At 51.3% G+C, this 16,239-nt stretch overlaps 1 protein-coding gene across 2 annotated transcripts in view; it reads left to right on the top strand.

The window, feature by feature from the left end:
- The window catches only part of SMAD6 (SMAD family member 6), a 73,761-nt gene extending 58,844 nt beyond the window's left edge, over window positions 1–14,917 (top strand). For both annotated transcript variants that reach the window (XM_037833613.1, XM_037833612.1), the window contains exon 4: window positions 14,060–14,917. In XM_037833613.1, coding sequence (XP_037689541.1) covers window positions 14,060–14,601 — 542 coding nt within the window. In that variant the 3' untranslated portion in view covers window positions 14,602–14,917. The remainder of the gene's footprint in view (window positions 1–14,059) is intronic.
- Window positions 14,918–16,239: the final 1,322 nt, after the last annotated feature.

The raw sequence follows: 16,239 nt of genomic DNA, 5'->3' as shown, positions 1-16,239 counted from the left end.
ATGCAGGCGCTGGCCGCTGGCTGCCTGCAGGGCCCTGGGTGCCACGGGGAAGGTGGGGAGGGAGAAGTGGGGAAGGTGGGGAGGGAGAGGTGGGGTGGGGGGCAGCGCGGCAGGCACCAGCCTCCATGGAGGAGGTGCGGTCACTGGGAGACTCCGGGAGAGGGGACGGCACTGACCTCCTTTCGAACCAGGTACAAGCTAGAAGTTGACTGGCGGCCCTCCAGGGTGCACTCTGGGAGGATGAATGAAGAATGACTGTGCAGTCAGGCTACTCCGGGTTCGAATTCTGGCTATTGATTGTGTATTGACTGTGTGACCTTGGGCTGGGAGCTTAACCCCAAACCTCCTTTTCCTCCTCTGTGAAATTATACCTACCTCCTCAGACTCTTCGCAACCAGTAAATAAAATGGGATGTGTGGGTGGTAGGTGCTCAGTAGCAACTGGATTCCCACAGGGATGGCTGGAGGTGAGACCCGAGGAAGGAGCCAGCCATCACCAAGGATTTCTGTGGCAACTCTGAGCAGAACTCTGCTGATGTTTGCTGGGCCTGTGCATGCCCCCTACGTGCTGCTTGCTCGGGTAGACACAAGCTGTGCCCTCCTTCCCCAAGGCCCCTCAAGCTTCCCAGTGGTTTAGGAAAGGCACCCCTTGCTTCCCTTCATCACATGGGTCCCTGGGGCTGCAAACAGCCCTCCAGAGGGGGAGGCATTTCTAGAAGGCACTTGGACATTGCTATCTGGTGTGTATGGCAGGCATCTGACAGCCAGGGTCGGCCCAGAGGTCTCCCTAGACCTTTCGCCTTTGCTAGAAGAAATCGTATTATAAGAACTGGATCATGGAAAACGAGGCAGATGCCCCCTCTTAAATGAAAGGTTAGCTTTGGGCAGAGAAACTCATTGTGGACATTTCTCTCTCATTACTGCTACATTCGCTTTAGTCTTGCAGCATGTGCCTACATGCATCCTGACACAGGCTAAAGGGTTATTCTGAGAGATATGAAGCTGTAATCCAGGTAGTGGGTCACCTTCTTCCCAAGATGCTTGTCAGGGGGCAGTGACAGTGGTAGGAGCTCGGGCTTCCTCAGAAGACATGGATGAGCCTTGAACCTGCTTCATCAATAGCCCTGTGGACCTCGGGCAAGTTACCAAACCTCTGAGCTGTATACACCATATTCTATAATGGTCATTTATGAATGGGCATGGAGAACTGGAAAGTCTTCCACGGTTAAAAGCAGCATCCCACTCTCACCATCGATGGTGATGAAGCCACCTCCTTGGCACGGGCTCTGAAGGAGCTGTGGAACTAGGCTTGGCCTCTTCCTGCCATGGAAACCAGTCTTGGATTTGGGGTTGAGGCATGGGGGTGAGGTCTCTGTGGGGCTATATCTCCCTGCTAGCCCAGTGGGCTGGACGAACTGGCTGGCTCCCTCCCTTCCCTGAACCTCCCGTCCCCTGATCAAACAAGCCAGCTATTTCCAAGCAGCTCTGATGCTTGGGCACGGCCGTGCTGGTGCAGCTTGCACTCTGCCTGCACAGTAGTACAGCCACAAACAGTAGACCTGGTCGCTGTGGCTGCGCAATGAGCTTCTGCCAACCCAGTGGGTCATTTTGCAACATTTTTGTAGGGAACATTTACATCTCAGGTTACTGCATTCTCTACTGCAAATATTAGATTTTAATTGTGGTCTAATGATCTCTCCAGTCAATGTTAGCTTTTTGCTTATTATAAAAGCAACCCTCACTTGAAGAAAACCCAGTATGTTAGTCTCCCATTCATTAAAGAAGTGTGGATTATATATATTTGCATTACAAAAGAATATTTTAAAGGAGAGGATTTAATGCAGAGATTATTTTTAAATTGGACTCCACCCACGCCATCTCAACTGTGATACTTTCATTTTGACATGTTTATCCCTAACTGCATCTTTTGTGTAAACCAAGGCAAGTATATTTGGTTTGCAAAGGTCACATGTTGTCTAGTTGGTAAATAACAGGCTGGTGTGAGACAAGGCCTATTTTGGAGAGCTTGGCAAATAAGAAAACCAGCCCCCCCCCCCCCGTTCTTTGGTGCCTCCATTAAAAGCCATATTCCCCGTTCCCTTCACCCTCATAAGACTCAACAAGCCAGAGAAATTAAATCCACCCCCATAGCCAGACAAGATGACAAGATGACAGTAGGCTTTAGGCGATGAGCCACGGAAACGAGCCTTGCACATGGTGAGCTCATCTGGCATTCCATTGACCTGGCTGCGTCAAGAGGATTAGCAAGTAGGGGTGATGCTTCTCACTCTTCACCTTAATTTGCTGGCCTCTGAGCATCACTGGTGTCATCTGTTAAATGGGAATAGTATTGCTTCTGTGCCTTTTTCAAACCAGGGGAAGACCGGATGCCTTCTCAAGAGCCCTCCCAGCCCTTGAACGTAAGATTCCATACAGCACCCCATTGCCCAGAGCACCCTTTGTCAGGCCTGGTGCTGGGTCCCAGGGTAAGATGCAGAGATGAGCCCAGGGCAAAGACAGGTACCCTTGTGAAGACAGCCACAGAGGAACACACGTATGGTTCAGACCCAGGGATGGAGGAAGGCTTTCCAAAGGAGGAAACACCAGCTTCCTGATGGTTAAGCAGGACTCTGAAAAGTGTTGGGAAGTGGGATGGGAAACTCATATTCATTGAGTGCCAGTTACTGCTGTTCGTGCGCTAAAACCCCTCAGCCCCTTTGAGTCAGGTATTATCCTCAGGGCAGATGAGAAACCTAGGGCTCAGCAGGACCAGCTCGATGGGTGGGTAACCTGTGCAGTCACAAAGCACCCCGTGCTCAGAAGGGGCCCCCATTTAATTTAATCCTCTGCTATTTCTCGGAATTCTTCACTTTTTTTTTTAACCCGGGCCCACCTTTTCACTTTGCACTGAGCCCTGCAAATTATGTAGTGGGTCCCAGTGCTCAGAGAGGTAAAGTCACTTGCCCACAGTAACACAGCAGTGAGGATTTGCACCAGGTCACCTCTGCACCACACCAGCCTGTGGTCCCAGGGAGCCTTTCAGATCAACAGAGACCAGCACAGACAAGGTGCTCACAGAGTGGAGTGTTCAAGGCACGGGGAGACAAGCGGCCCAATGGTGGGCAACGCTGAGGCCAGGGATTTGAGTGGGCTGGGCCTGTGGGTGTCCTACCTACTGTTTCCCTGGGATGTTTCTACATCCCTGAGAACTGTAACAGGCTGATTGAGGGTCCAAGTAGGAGTCTGAGACAGGAGGTCGCAGATAACTCAGATTTGGGAGGCAAAAGAAAAATGGAGGTTCCCCGAATTCTCCCCAAGCTGGGCTTGCCTGAAGCACCCCCCCCATATGCCCCAGCCCAGCATCCCTGCACCTCCAAAGCACACCCAGGCTGTCCCCAACTGAACCCCTGAAGGCCAGTTTCATGCTCTGTGGTCTTGGATTCACCAGGGAAGTCAGACTCAGATTGAATTTGGCGAACTTGGTCCCTTCAGGCCTGAGATGGATGTCCGGGTGAGGGGCCCGGTCTGTGTGTGAATTCAGGACAGACCTGCAGGCCACGAGGACTTGGGGTTGGGGGGAAGTTTCTCCTTTCCACAGCTTCCTTCACTGTCCTGGATAGCTAAGTACCCAGCTTCATTATCGTGCACAAATAGTACTATTCTAGAATTTTTCCAGGGGCAATAATAAAAGCAAGGCTTTCTCACTCCAGGTGGTCTGGGGTAAGAAAACTAACAAACACACTCCAGCCTGACTTTGTGATAAAACAAAGAGCACTTGGAATGGGAGCAAAGTTCAGAGCCTTTTGTTGCAGAAACTGGTTCCTTGTTGAAAATGTGGGCTGATTTTATAAGCCGCTTATCGCTCGCTGGCTGGCCCTCCTCAGACACTTCCCACCGTCCTTCCCTCCCCACGTAGACACAGGGCACTGGAATTCTCCCACTTGGACTCGTGCCCCCGCTGCCGGGGTCTGAGAGGGTTCCCTGTCTTGCTTCCTATGTGGTGTTTCTTTCTCAGGCTTACATGTTCGGGGTTTCCTTTCGGAGGGACTGGTGACCTGCAAAGGGCCAGGCCGGCACCAGCCTCTGTGGTGTGGAGTCTGATCCATCAGCACTTTGATGAAAGAGGTAACTCTGACATCAAGCTCACGGTGGCTCGTTGGAGTTGTAGCTGCCTGCAGAGAGTGTTGTTTAAAGGGTAGCCTGTACCACAGAGCATGGGGCTGGGAACCCAGGACAGTTGCCCAGCAGGAGACTGTCTCTTGGCAGGGCAGTGGGGCTTGGTGGCAGTGGTGGGGATGCTGCAAGCCCAGGGGTGCCGAGGGAAGCTGATGGAAGCAAGTTCCCCTGCCTGCCGGAGTGGTAGGGCCTAATAGCTCCTGGGGAATCTGTCTGCGGAGGAGACACTGAGCAGGCCTGTATGTCAGGGGCCTGGAGAAAGCTTGTTTGATGTCAGGGTTGCAAGATGAGTTTATCTTTATGGGATTTCTTTGAATACCACATAAGATGAAAGAATGGAAACCTTACCCATCTCGGCCCAGGCTGCCACTTTTCCCCGCCAGAGACATGGAGCCAAGGAGGCTGGGGTCAGGGCACCGAGGCTGAAAGTAAGGCCTTTCTGCAGGGCCTCTCAGACCAACCACTAGAGAAAGCCATACACAGCCCAGCCTGGTGGCTGCTGCCCCTCCTGGGGCAGGGGGCTCTGAGGACTACTCCAAAAGAGTGTAGAGGGCTTATGAGGCAGCACGAAGGGCCCAGCAGAGAGGGGAGTGGGCTCAGGGTCAGGCCAACCTGGGGGGGAGTCCCTCACTGCTCTACCATGTGGCCCCTTGGATGCTGGGACTGTCCTCTGAGAACGGGGATGATTCTGTTTCCTGGACTTGGGAAGTTTGAAAGGAGTGAAGTGTACCTCCAGGTTCTCAGCCAGGGCTAGCAGCCCTTTTGCAAGGTCAGTGTTCATTATTGTAGCATCTCGAGAGACCTTTATTTTTGTGTTTGGAGGGGTGGGATGTTTGAGTGTGCAAGAAAAACTATACTCCCAAACCAAAAAACATGTGTTTGCAGAGCTGTGATAACACGTTATTTGAAAAAAAAAGCCCTGCGTCCTCCCCGGAAGGTGGGCAGTGTGGCACTAACACTGCCACATCTGAGGACCCCTTTTAACATGTAATCTTTCGAAGAGCTCCCCATGACAACTGGTAGTGGATACGGCTGGATAATGATAGCACATTCCCTTTGCGGTTACCCTGCAGTCCCTTCAGGGTTTTGCAGTCCAAATGTTGCAACCATGGGAGTAATGCAGAGGACCCCTGTCTCTCTCTCTCTTTTATAACGAGAGAAGTGTTGGGTTTACAGAACAATCATGAATAAAATACAGGCTTCTCATGTACCACTGTAACCACCGTACCAGCAACACCTTGCATTGGTGTGGAACATTTGTTATATTTGATAACAGTACATTTTTATAGATGTACTATTAATTAATTAATTAATAATTAAAGTCCATAGTTTAACTTAGGGTTCACTGCTTGTGCAATGTAGTTCCATAGATTTTTAAAAAATTTTTATTCTTATATACAGTCTAGCATTTCCCCCTTTTAATCATATTCAGATATACATTTCGGTGCTATTTATTTGCACTCACAATGTTGTGCCATCATCACCACCATCCATTACCAAAACATTTCCATCCTTCCAAATAGGAACTCTGTACATTTTAAGCCTTAACTTCCCATTCCCTATCCCCACCCTGTCCCCTGGTAACCTATGTTCTAGATTCTGGCCCTATGAGTTTGCTTATTCTGATTGTTTCAAAACAATGAGATCATACAACAGTTGTCTTTTTGGGTCTGGCTTATTTCACTCAACATGATGTCTTCAAGGTTCATCCGTGTTGTCACAAGTATCAGCACTTGGTTCCTTTTTATGGCTGAATAATATGCCATTATATGTATATACCATATTTTGTGTATTCATTCATCAGTTGATGGACACTTGGGCTACTTCCATCTTTTGGAAATTGGGAATAATGCTGCTATGAACATCGGTGTGTAAATATCTGGTCAAGTCCCTGCTTTCATTTCTTTTGGGTATGTACCTAGTAGTGGGATTGCCGGGTCATATGGTAATTCTGTACTTAGCTTCCTGAGGAACTGCCACACTGTTTTCCACAGTGGCTGCACCATTTTATATTCCCACCAGGAATGAATGAGTGTTTGTATTTCTCCGCATCCTCTCTAACACTTGTTATATTCCATTTTTTAATAGTGGCCATTCTAATGGATGTGAAATGGTATCTCATTGTGGTTTTGATTTGCATTTCCCTGATGGCTAATGATGTTGAGCATCTTTTCATGTGCTTTCTGGTCATTTGTATGTCTTCTTTAGAGATGTCTATTCAAGTATTTTGCCCATTTTAAAACTGGGTTGTTTGTCTTTTTGTTGTTAAATTGAAGGATTTCTTTATATATTCTGTATACTAAACCTTTATCAGATACATGGTTTCCAAATATTTTCTCCCATTGTGTTTGTTTTCATTTTACTTTCATGATAATGTCTTTTGAGGTCCAAAAGTTTTTAATGTTGAGGAGGTCCCATTTATCTATTTTTTCTTTAGTTGCTTGGCTTTAGGTCTCAAGTCATTAAGAAACCATTGCCTAGCAAAAGGTCCTGAAGATTTTTCCCTACATTGCCTTCTGGGAGTTTGACTCTTATATAAAGCTCTGATCCATTTTGAGTTGATTTTTGTATCTGGTGTAAGGTAGGGGTCCTCCTTTTTTTTGGCAATGGAAATCCAGTTCTCCCAGCACCATTTCTAGTTTTCCAAGCACCCTTGAGAGCCCCCTCTCTCTTATCCTAAATAGATGTGGGTTCACATCCTGATGCCTTTGGAGAGGTGACCTGACTTTTCAGGCTTCAGCTCCCTCATCTACAAATGGGAATGACTAAGGGGATTAACAGTGTGTGGAGGTAGTGAATTTAAAGTGCTTTATACTCTTTCTGGCATTTGGTTCACCACATGTTGGCTGGTTTATATAGGTATTTATTTCCCCCCCTTGAGTCTCAACTCCATTGACACTTATCTTTGCAGGTCTTATTATCTGATATGAATACATGTATGAAATATACAGGATGAAGTTCCGTATCTGGAGATAAGATTATCTGATGCATGGTCCCAATAATAATCACAGCTGTTATTTGTGGAGTGCTTATTTTGAGCCAGGTGTTATATGACACCCTTTAAATTAATCCCGATAGCCCTATGGGGTAGTCATGAATTGCATCCCCATTTCACGGATTAGGAAACTGAGGCCGAGACGGGCAAGGTCACTTACTCAAGATTTCACAGCTGCCAAGTGGCAGAGCTGGGATCCCCATCTGGGCAGCCTTGTGCCACAGCCCACGCACATGCTCTTAACCCCGCCCTGGGCAGGTGACACCGGATCGGTCCCGACCAGCTTCCCCCCTAGCATATCTCTGACTTCCACTGGGACCTTAGCAGGTCACTTTACCTCTTTGGGCCTCAATTTTTGCATCTATAAAACGTGACTTTAAGCCACGTGGACCACGTGTTTCCTGGCCTCCCCCCTCCTCTCTTGCTGCCATTCTCCCTTCCCACTCCCACCACACTCCCTTTCTTGGAAGTACCAAACCTGAGCAGAGCAGCTGAACGACTGGAGGGCGGGGAGCTCACAGAGCCCCTGAGGTTGGCCCTGTGCAGGCGGCTGTGGTGGCCAGACCGCCCGTAATGTAATGACCGATTAGGAACTTCCTCTTGGAAGCCCAGCTTCCTCTAGGAGCCAAAGGTGCTGGAGTCAAGGTGGGGGGAGGGGAGGGGCGGGTGGGGGTGACCAAAAGGAAACTCCTGTCAGCTGGACCCTGCTTTTGGAAGGAGTTCAGCAGAGAGGCTTGTTCTAAGCTGTTGACCATTAACATGGCCCTGTGCACATTCCTGCTCTGCTTTTACTGCTGGAGACCAGTGGATAAAGGAATGGGCTCCCCTCCCTTGCCAAAGGAAAAAAAAAAGCCTCTAATTAATGCTGCATCTCTGGACTTGCTGCAAAACCTGAAGCCATTTCTGCAGCTTAAAATGACAAAAGGAGGGTTAAGTGGAAACTCCTTTTTTGCCCTGAAGTTTGATAACAGAAACTACTTATCTAATGGGCAAACAAGGCTTTTAAAGGGGTGTTAGGTTAACCAGATGCAGGGCCACATAATTACTCCCAGGCCTGGGAGCTGCAGATGAAAAAGCTGCTGGTTGGGAAGGGAACTTAAAGCCACGGGCATGGCATGGGACGAGAAGGGAGTTTTCCAGAGGGACAGGAGGCCCCAGCATGACTCTGGGGAGAGGTGATTGGAAAAGGTGATTGGAAAAATCAGCCCTGGGCTCCTCTCTGGCTCTGCCACCAACTTGCTGGGTGACTCTAGGCAAGTCAGTGTACCTCTCTGGGTCTCCAAACCTCCAAGTCTCTTTTTCCAGTCTTCTAGAGTTTGGATCTGTCTGCCTTTCCTTTGCGCTCAATGATGGGTGGCTGTGAGCAGCCCAGGGCTGGGGCTTGGGGCTACGCTGGCCCTTTTCCCTGGGGAGGCAGGGAGGCTGCTGTGGCCCACGTGGGTATGAAGCAGCAGGAAAGCCTTGAACATAGAGGAGCATGGGTGGCCCAGCCAGGCCCCCGGAGACCAAGAAGACCGGGAACAGGCCTCCTGCAAGCGTTCCAAGTCTCCGAGTCCAGATCCCTTAGAGTCTAAGGAAGCAGAGGCTTTAGTCTGGGCACACTTCTGGTTCCCTTCATGGGGTGGCTGCGTCCAGGACAGTTTGGCCAAAGGGAAAGGGGAAAAAAAGCACGAGGACAACGAGCTGCGGCGCGTGGGCTCAGGCTTCTGGAGGGTGCAGTCCACGGGGGAGCACGCAGGACCGCGCCTGCCCTCTGTGTTGACAGAAAATTGCTGATTCGAAGAAGCCAGAGACTTTTCTTGGGATTTCGGCTTGCCTCCCCCAGGCTGCAGGCGGTCCCCTTGGTGCCCCAGCACCCCCACAAAATTACACGTTAGGTTCCCAGCACCCCGCACTGGGCGGAGAAGCCAAGAGGAAGGAATTCCAACCGTTGGCGAGCCCGGGGAGAGGGCCTATTGTTGGGGCCAAGGGTCCTCGGGCCGGGCGCCGGCGCCGCACCGCCCTCTGGTGGCAGGAATGTGGGCGCCACCGGGAGCCCCGGCCACCCCTGCCGCTGTCCCCTGGGCCACCGCCGAGCCCTGCCAGGGCCTCTCCAGGCTGGCCAGGGGGAGCCAGCCCAGCAGCACATTCCCACTTTCTTCCTTTAATGTTTTCGATACATAATACATTAAATGAAATGCACAGCTTCTAAGTGTATAGATAGGGTGTGACCCCCGACACGCATATACACCCAAGTAGCTGTCCTTTCACTCAAGAGAGTGAACGTCTCCATCACCCCAGAAAGTGCCCTTGTGCCCCTTCCCAGTCATTCCCCCTTCCCCACTCCCTGGAGGTAATCACAGTTCTGCCTTCCATCGCGGGAGATTAGGTTTTGCCTTTGGAAGAATTTCATAAAACAGGAAACAAACAGCTTATCTTCTGTTGTGTCTGGCTTCTTTGGCTCAGAGTGATGCACTTGAGATTCATCCATGTTGTTGTGCGTTTCAGCAGTTTGTTCCTTTTTATTGGTGCATGGTATTCCATTGTATGGATGTACCTTATTTTTGTTCATTCATTGTCCTGCAGATGTACATCAGAGTGTTTCCAAGTTTTGACAATTAAGACTAGAGCTGCCAGGAACATTTACCAAACTGCAGAAATTTGGAGTTGAGGAAAGTTCTCACTGTTCAGGTGGGAAGGCTGAGGCCAGGAGAGGGGAGGTGGCTTGCTCGACCAGGGCCAGGAGGCAGGATTCCTGGGCTGATGCAGCTCTGCTGCTCTACCCCAAACACAGAGCGAGACTGCATCTCCTCTCTCCTCCTCCCCCAGAGCCCTCCCAGCCAGGACCTGGAGTCTGGCTGGGAACTAAGCCAGGCCCTGCACAGGGGGTAGTGAGCAGGAGTTTCGGTCAGAGCACGGTCATCTTTGAAGTTGCTCACTCGGGTCTGACTCCCCGGTATTTATTTGCAATTAAGGAGCTGGTTCCTAATTAGGCTGATGGCTACAGGAGATGGCGGGACCACAGCCTTGGAGCCACAAGGGAAACAGATCTGCAAGAGACTGTCCCCTTGCCCCCTGAGTGACAGCTCAGGCAACAGACAAGAGGCATGGGGAGCAGGGTGGGGGCTCTGCAGCAGCAGGAAGTGCCGAGGGGACCCAGGGTTTGTGGGTGCCTGCCCGTGTCTTGGGCTTCTCATCACTGTACCGCAGGGAGCATGTCCACTTGTGCTGTCTATACCGCGTGAAATCCTAACATATAGGCATATGTGTGTATGAGAATGGAGCAAGGGGCAGCACTCAACTTTGTTCTAGACATTTCATTTTTCATCATTCTTTCATCCCTTTGCTTACTGAGCACCTCCTTTCACCTCAGGTTCTAGGTAAGGAGCTAAACCTTAACATTTGTGAAGTGCTTTCCAGTTTGCAGAGGGCATTGCCATCTGCTGTCCTATTGAAACTTCCTATGGCAGTGACCCTCTGAGCTGGGCTATGACCCCCAACACGCTAGGGAGCCCTGGCCTCTGAAGGGTGGGACTGTGCTGGAATCAGCTTCTTTCTCCAATTGCTCTGCTACCAGAGTTTCCAGAAAAGACAGACTGGGTGAGTGAGGCATTCATTTACTAGTAAGTGCATTTTACAGATGGGGACCTTGGGGGGCTTGCCCAGCTCCACACATCCAGTGGATGTGTCTCAGTCTGAAACCATTTGGTTTCATGCAACAGTATGGGATTAGAATTCTGGGACCCTGAGTTTAGTCCCAGCTCTGCCACCTACTGCTGTGTGTTCCTGGACAAGTCACTCCACACCCCTGGGGTTCCATCTTCCGGGCACAAGGACATTGGACCCAATTAGTGTTTCTCACAGGCCAGGCTCAGAACTAAGCTTTCATTGGTCCATGGTGAAGAAACAAAGACAATGTAGACAATTTTTTATAATCTAAATTTATTGTTTTACATTTCTATTTCATTGTTATCAAATTACCCTTTCTTTTGTGCTGGTGATAGTAGATGGTACTGGGGTTTTGAATAAATCCATCTGTGACAAAATAAAACAGTGGTAACCCTGTATCATTCCCAACCCCTTTTAAAAATTGCACTGGTTTGTGAAAGCCTAAAGTGCTGGGGCACTCTGGACAAGATGATTTTAGGGGGTCCTTCAAGCTCTGGAGCCTCAAGACTCTGAAAGCAGGGTGGGGAGTCTGTGAGCATGGAGGTGGGGCCCACCTGCCTGCTCTGGTGGCCAGAGAGGAGACCAGGTCCTTGTCTGCTACCTCTTCACTGCCCTTGGGGGAGCAGTTTCCAGGGGTGCTGCCAAGGGCTCCATGAGCCATGAGCTCCACTTTCCTGGCAGATAGGGGTTTGTGGGGCAGCATGTAGACACTTGGGGGAGGAATTCATTTCCTCCTTCCTTCCCATGTAGTCTGTTCCAAGAGTTTCCTAGGGATGTAATCAGCCTTGGACAGATGCCGAGGAGACTGAGGACCTCCTCTTCTTTCTAATCAGGGAGAGTCTAGACCAGTGCAGGGCACAGGCACCTGCTCAGGAGAATTCAGGAGGGCTTCCCAGAGGAGGCAGTCTCTCTCCTGGAATTTGGAAAGCCTGGCTGGGGGCCCAGGCCTGATGAGGTGTTGCCCAGTCTGCTCAGAAATTGAGGTGTGGGGGATGAGGCCTGGCCCGGGCAGGGGCCCTGAGCCTGATGGATGGAGCAGGCCAGGCTCTATGGGGTTCTTCTCCATCACAGGGCACCTTCTCCGTGAGGAACACTGGGGCGCAAGGCCAAGAGTCCGGAGAACAGCACCCCCCTGGAATGTGGCCTTGCACTGAGGCTGGCTCCAGCCCTCGGTGCCAACTATGGCACCCCCCGGGCCTCAGTTTTCTCACCTGAAACATAGGCGGTAACAGTACCTCCCTCCCGAGGCTGTCCCGAGGAAGGTGTGCAGCGAAGCCTGCTGCCCATCCTGGCTCCCATCATTGTCCAGCACAGCTTCTTTGCTCCCTGCTCACCATGCCTAGTACACAGTTGGTGGCCACTAAAGGAATTCTCATTGGTGGCAAAAAGCATTTGTGCTGGAGTCTCGCAGCCAGGCTGGCCTGATGCTGCTTTCCTGGCCCTGGTGCCAGGAGATAAGTGGGGAGAGGGGCAGCAGCTCTGGGGTTGGGGCTCAGGGCCGGGACCTTCCTGGCTGCCCACCTGCTGGGCCTGGTCTAGTGCCCACAGCCTGGTCACCCCTCATGGGCTAGCAAGGGCAGGGAGCAGGGCCTCTTCCTTTCCTCTCCTGACCATCAGCAGCACCCACGAGGGATCTGGATGGAAACTGAGACAAAACGATATCTTCTGTAGTTTGGTGAGAGGACTTTGATCCCCCCAGCAGCTTGGGGACTTGTGGCCGGGACCTCGAGGGCAGCAGAAGGCACGCCCATCGGGCCCATGCAGCACAGCAGGCAGCGGACCAGAGGCTCTTCAGGGCAAACCTTTTCCTGCTAGGTGGGGCCTCAGTCTCCTTGTGTGTCAGATGTCGGGGATCCTGTCAAGGTGCTTCTGTAGGGCTTCTTGGCAGTGCTGGGCTCAAGGCCACAGATGCCCTTGCCCAGGCTCCCAAGTGAACGTGTTAGAAGTGTTTCCCGCCTTGGGTTTGGCTGGAGTGTGATCAGTTTCCCTCGGAGAAGCTGAGCCATAAATTGCCCCACTTTTTTCTCATCAGAGCTCCAGCAGGGTGTCTCCATCAGTGCAAAGGCCCCAGGGAGGGGTGGGGATGGGAGGGTTGTGGCAAGTCAGGTCACCGTGCCTGGCAGTTGTGGGCACCAGCCTGCCTCTCAGAGCTGTGAACCCAAAGGCAAGAGGGGATGTCCAATGGCCTCAGAATCTGAAAAGCTGTTCACACACAAGAGCAGCAGGGAGGGCCTGCCCTTCCAGAGTGGCCTGACCTCTGTTTGGTTTTAAGTCTGGTCTCAGAAAATTGTTAAACTCCTCCAGACGTGCAGAGATGTGCTAGGATGGAGTGAGAAGGGGCTCCAGTCATCATCCAAGCTACCCTTTTGCTGTTCAATGGGGAAACTGAGGCCCAGAGAGGGACAGCAGTCACCTCAGAGAGCTGGCTAACTCCCAAGCCCTTTGGGGAGTGATTTCCTTTAGCACTTGAGGACATCAGCTCCTCTGCCTCACAGAGATGACTGCAGTTCTGGTGAAAGCCTGCATGTCCTGCCAAGAGAGAGAATTTGGGGGGTACCGGGAGACTCGGTGTAATGTCTCAGGCCGAGACTGGGAGCAGTCAGGCAGCCTTATTTACAATAAGGCCACCGCAGGAATCCCACAATTCCAGGCTGGAAGGGAGCCTGGGGGCCAACCTTCCCCATTCCTGCCTTCCTAGCCTTGAGTCACTGCGAAGTGGCTTTACCCTACTCCATTCAGGTTGAGGCTTGGACTGACTGGGTTCAAATCCTGGCTCTGCTGCTTGCTAGCTGTGTGGCCTTGCGCTGGGTCTCAGATCCCCACCTGTAAAACGAGGGGAAGGAGGTCCCCTCACAGGAAATCATGAGGGCTAAGCTGTGTATACCTCCCGGTATATTGTTGGTGTTCAGTATTTAGTCCCTTCTTTGAGTGCATGTCTGTCTGTCTGTCCTGTTAGCTTAGAAAATTCTTGTGGGCAGGGGCTGGGCCTGGCTGGTGTCTGTGTACCCCCAGGACCGAACACACAGTAGGCGCCTTGCGTCTGTTTGCACTCTATAGGTCCCTAACTTTTGTTTTCTCCTTTGTATGAGGGGGTGTGTGTGTGACATTTCTCATTTCTCCAGGGCAGCCGGGCACTTAGCAGGGGCTCTCGTGTCTGCTGATTGCTAGAAGCCCAGCGGCGCAGTCCAGGCGGCGGTGCTCACCCCCCACCACCCAGTAACGCCCCTGTGCTTCCTCACAGACGCCAGCATGTCCCCGGACGCAGCGAAGCCGAGCCACTGGTGCAGCGTGGCGTACTGGGAGCACCGGACGCGGGTGGGCCGCCTCTACGCGGTGTACGACCAGGCCGTCAGCATCTTCTACGACCTACCTCAGGGCAGCGGCTTCTGCCTGGGCCAGCTCAACCTGGAGCAGCGCAGCGAGTCGGTGCGGCGGACGCGCAGCAAGATCGGCTTCGGCATCCTGCTCAGCAAGGAGCCCGACGGCGTCTGGGCCTACAACCGCGGCGAGCACCCCATCTTCGTCAACTCCCCGACGCTCGACGCCCCCGGCGGCCGCGCCCTGGTCGTGCGCAAGGTGCCGCCGGGCTACTCCATCAAGGCGTTCGACTTCGAGCGCTCCGGCCTGCGCCAGCACGGGCCCGAGCCCGACGCCGCCGACGGCCCCTACGACCCCAACAGCGTGCGCATCAGCTTCGCCAAGGGCTGGGGGCCCTGCTACTCCCGGCAGTTCATCACCTCCTGCCCCTGCTGGCTCGAGATCCTCCTCAACAACCACAGATAGCGGCGGCCGCGGAGGCAGCGGCCTTGCTGCAGAGGGCGCAGGCGGGGAGAGCACAGCCACCACCATCTGCCGGGCTGCAAGAGGGGCCGGCGCCCAGAGACACAGCCCCCACAGACGGAACCCCCCAAATATCATCTACCTAGATTTAATATAAAGTTTTATATATTATATGGAAATATATATTATACTTGTAATTATGGAGTCATTTTTACAATGTAATTATTTATGTATGGTGCAATGTGTGTATATGGACAAAACAAGAAAGACGCACTTTGGCTTTTAATTCTTTCAATACAGATATATTTTCTTTCTTTTCCTCCTCCTACTTCTTCATGTTTTGTGTTGTTTTTTTTTTTTTTTTTTTTTTTTTTTTTTTTTTTTAAGAAAATGCTATAGCAAAGCTAGGTGGAAAAGCCTGGGTTTGGTGTATGGCTTTTGAAATATTAATAGCCAGACAAAAAGCTGATACCAGTCACTCATTGATAATAAAGTATTCGCATTATAGATTTTTTTAAACTGTCTTCTTTTGACAAAGAGGGACATGCAGGGTTTCATTGGGTTTCTGACCCATCAGTTACCCGGAACTTGACTTCAGTCTTTTACTGGATTAAGAGTAGAAGGAATAAGTTGAAAAGGGAGAAAGGACATGTGTTTCCTCCAAGGCCAGGGAAAGTTCTGTTGCTTCTTTCTGCCCATGGCTGTGGTGTGTCCACAGGATGAGCAGTACACAGGCCATCCTTCCTGGGTGAGCACCGCAGGCTGATGGGGGAGGCTCAGGCCTGGCCTGGAAAAGCCCGAAGTCTGACCGGGGAGGCGCAAGCCGAGCCGCGTCATCTCAGAACTATGCATAAAGCTAGAGAAAGACACTATTTCTCACCACTTTGGAGAAAGGGCCTGAGGAAGACAAACTTAGATGGTGGCCCTGGGCCCACCTACCCCCTGGTAGAACCCATCTGAGCTCCAGGGTGAGGCTACTGTTAGGACCTAGACAGGGTCCTCCCCCACCCCTTCTCTCCCCTCAAATATCTCAGAGCCCGCTCAAGTGGGGCTGTATGCATGCCCAGCCCAGGCAGGAAGGGAAGTGAAAGCAGGTGGTTCCTTTCTACTTTATAAAAGGGAGAAGTTGAGGCTCTGAAGTTTACCCTTCAGACTAGCTCATGAGACAAAATTAAGATTAGAAGTTACAACAAATTGTAGGACCAAAACTGTAACATAAGATAAGTGTTTCCTCAGAATTATCTCAAAAAAGACCTCCTTGGCAAATAAATATGGGGCATGCTACATTGTATAATCTTCTTTCTTGAAGATTTACATTAGCTAATGAAACACTCTGGGAAGTCTTGTATATTATCTTGCTGCATAATAAATTATCCCAAAACATAGCAGCTTACAGCAAGAAACATTTATTATCTTGCACAGCGTCTGCGGGTTAGGAACCAGAGGCAACTTAGCTGGCTTCTGGCTCAGTCCCTCGTGAGGTAGCGGTCGAGCCACCGGCCAGGCTGCAGTCACCTCAAGTTGTCTGGGACTGGAGAATCCACTTCCAATCTCACTTGGCTTTTGGCAGGAGGCATCCATTCCTCACCGCGTGGGCCTCTCCATTGGGCTGCTCACAACATGGCTTCTTCCCTAGCGTGA

This window comes from Choloepus didactylus, chromosome 4 (assembly GCF_015220235.1).
Source record: "Choloepus didactylus isolate mChoDid1 chromosome 4, mChoDid1.pri, whole genome shotgun sequence".
Lineage (NCBI taxonomy): Eukaryota > Metazoa > Chordata > Mammalia > Pilosa > Megalonychidae > Choloepus > Choloepus didactylus.
Note: the sequence above shows the minus strand (reverse complement) of the source record. Positions and strands in the feature narration are given on the sequence as shown.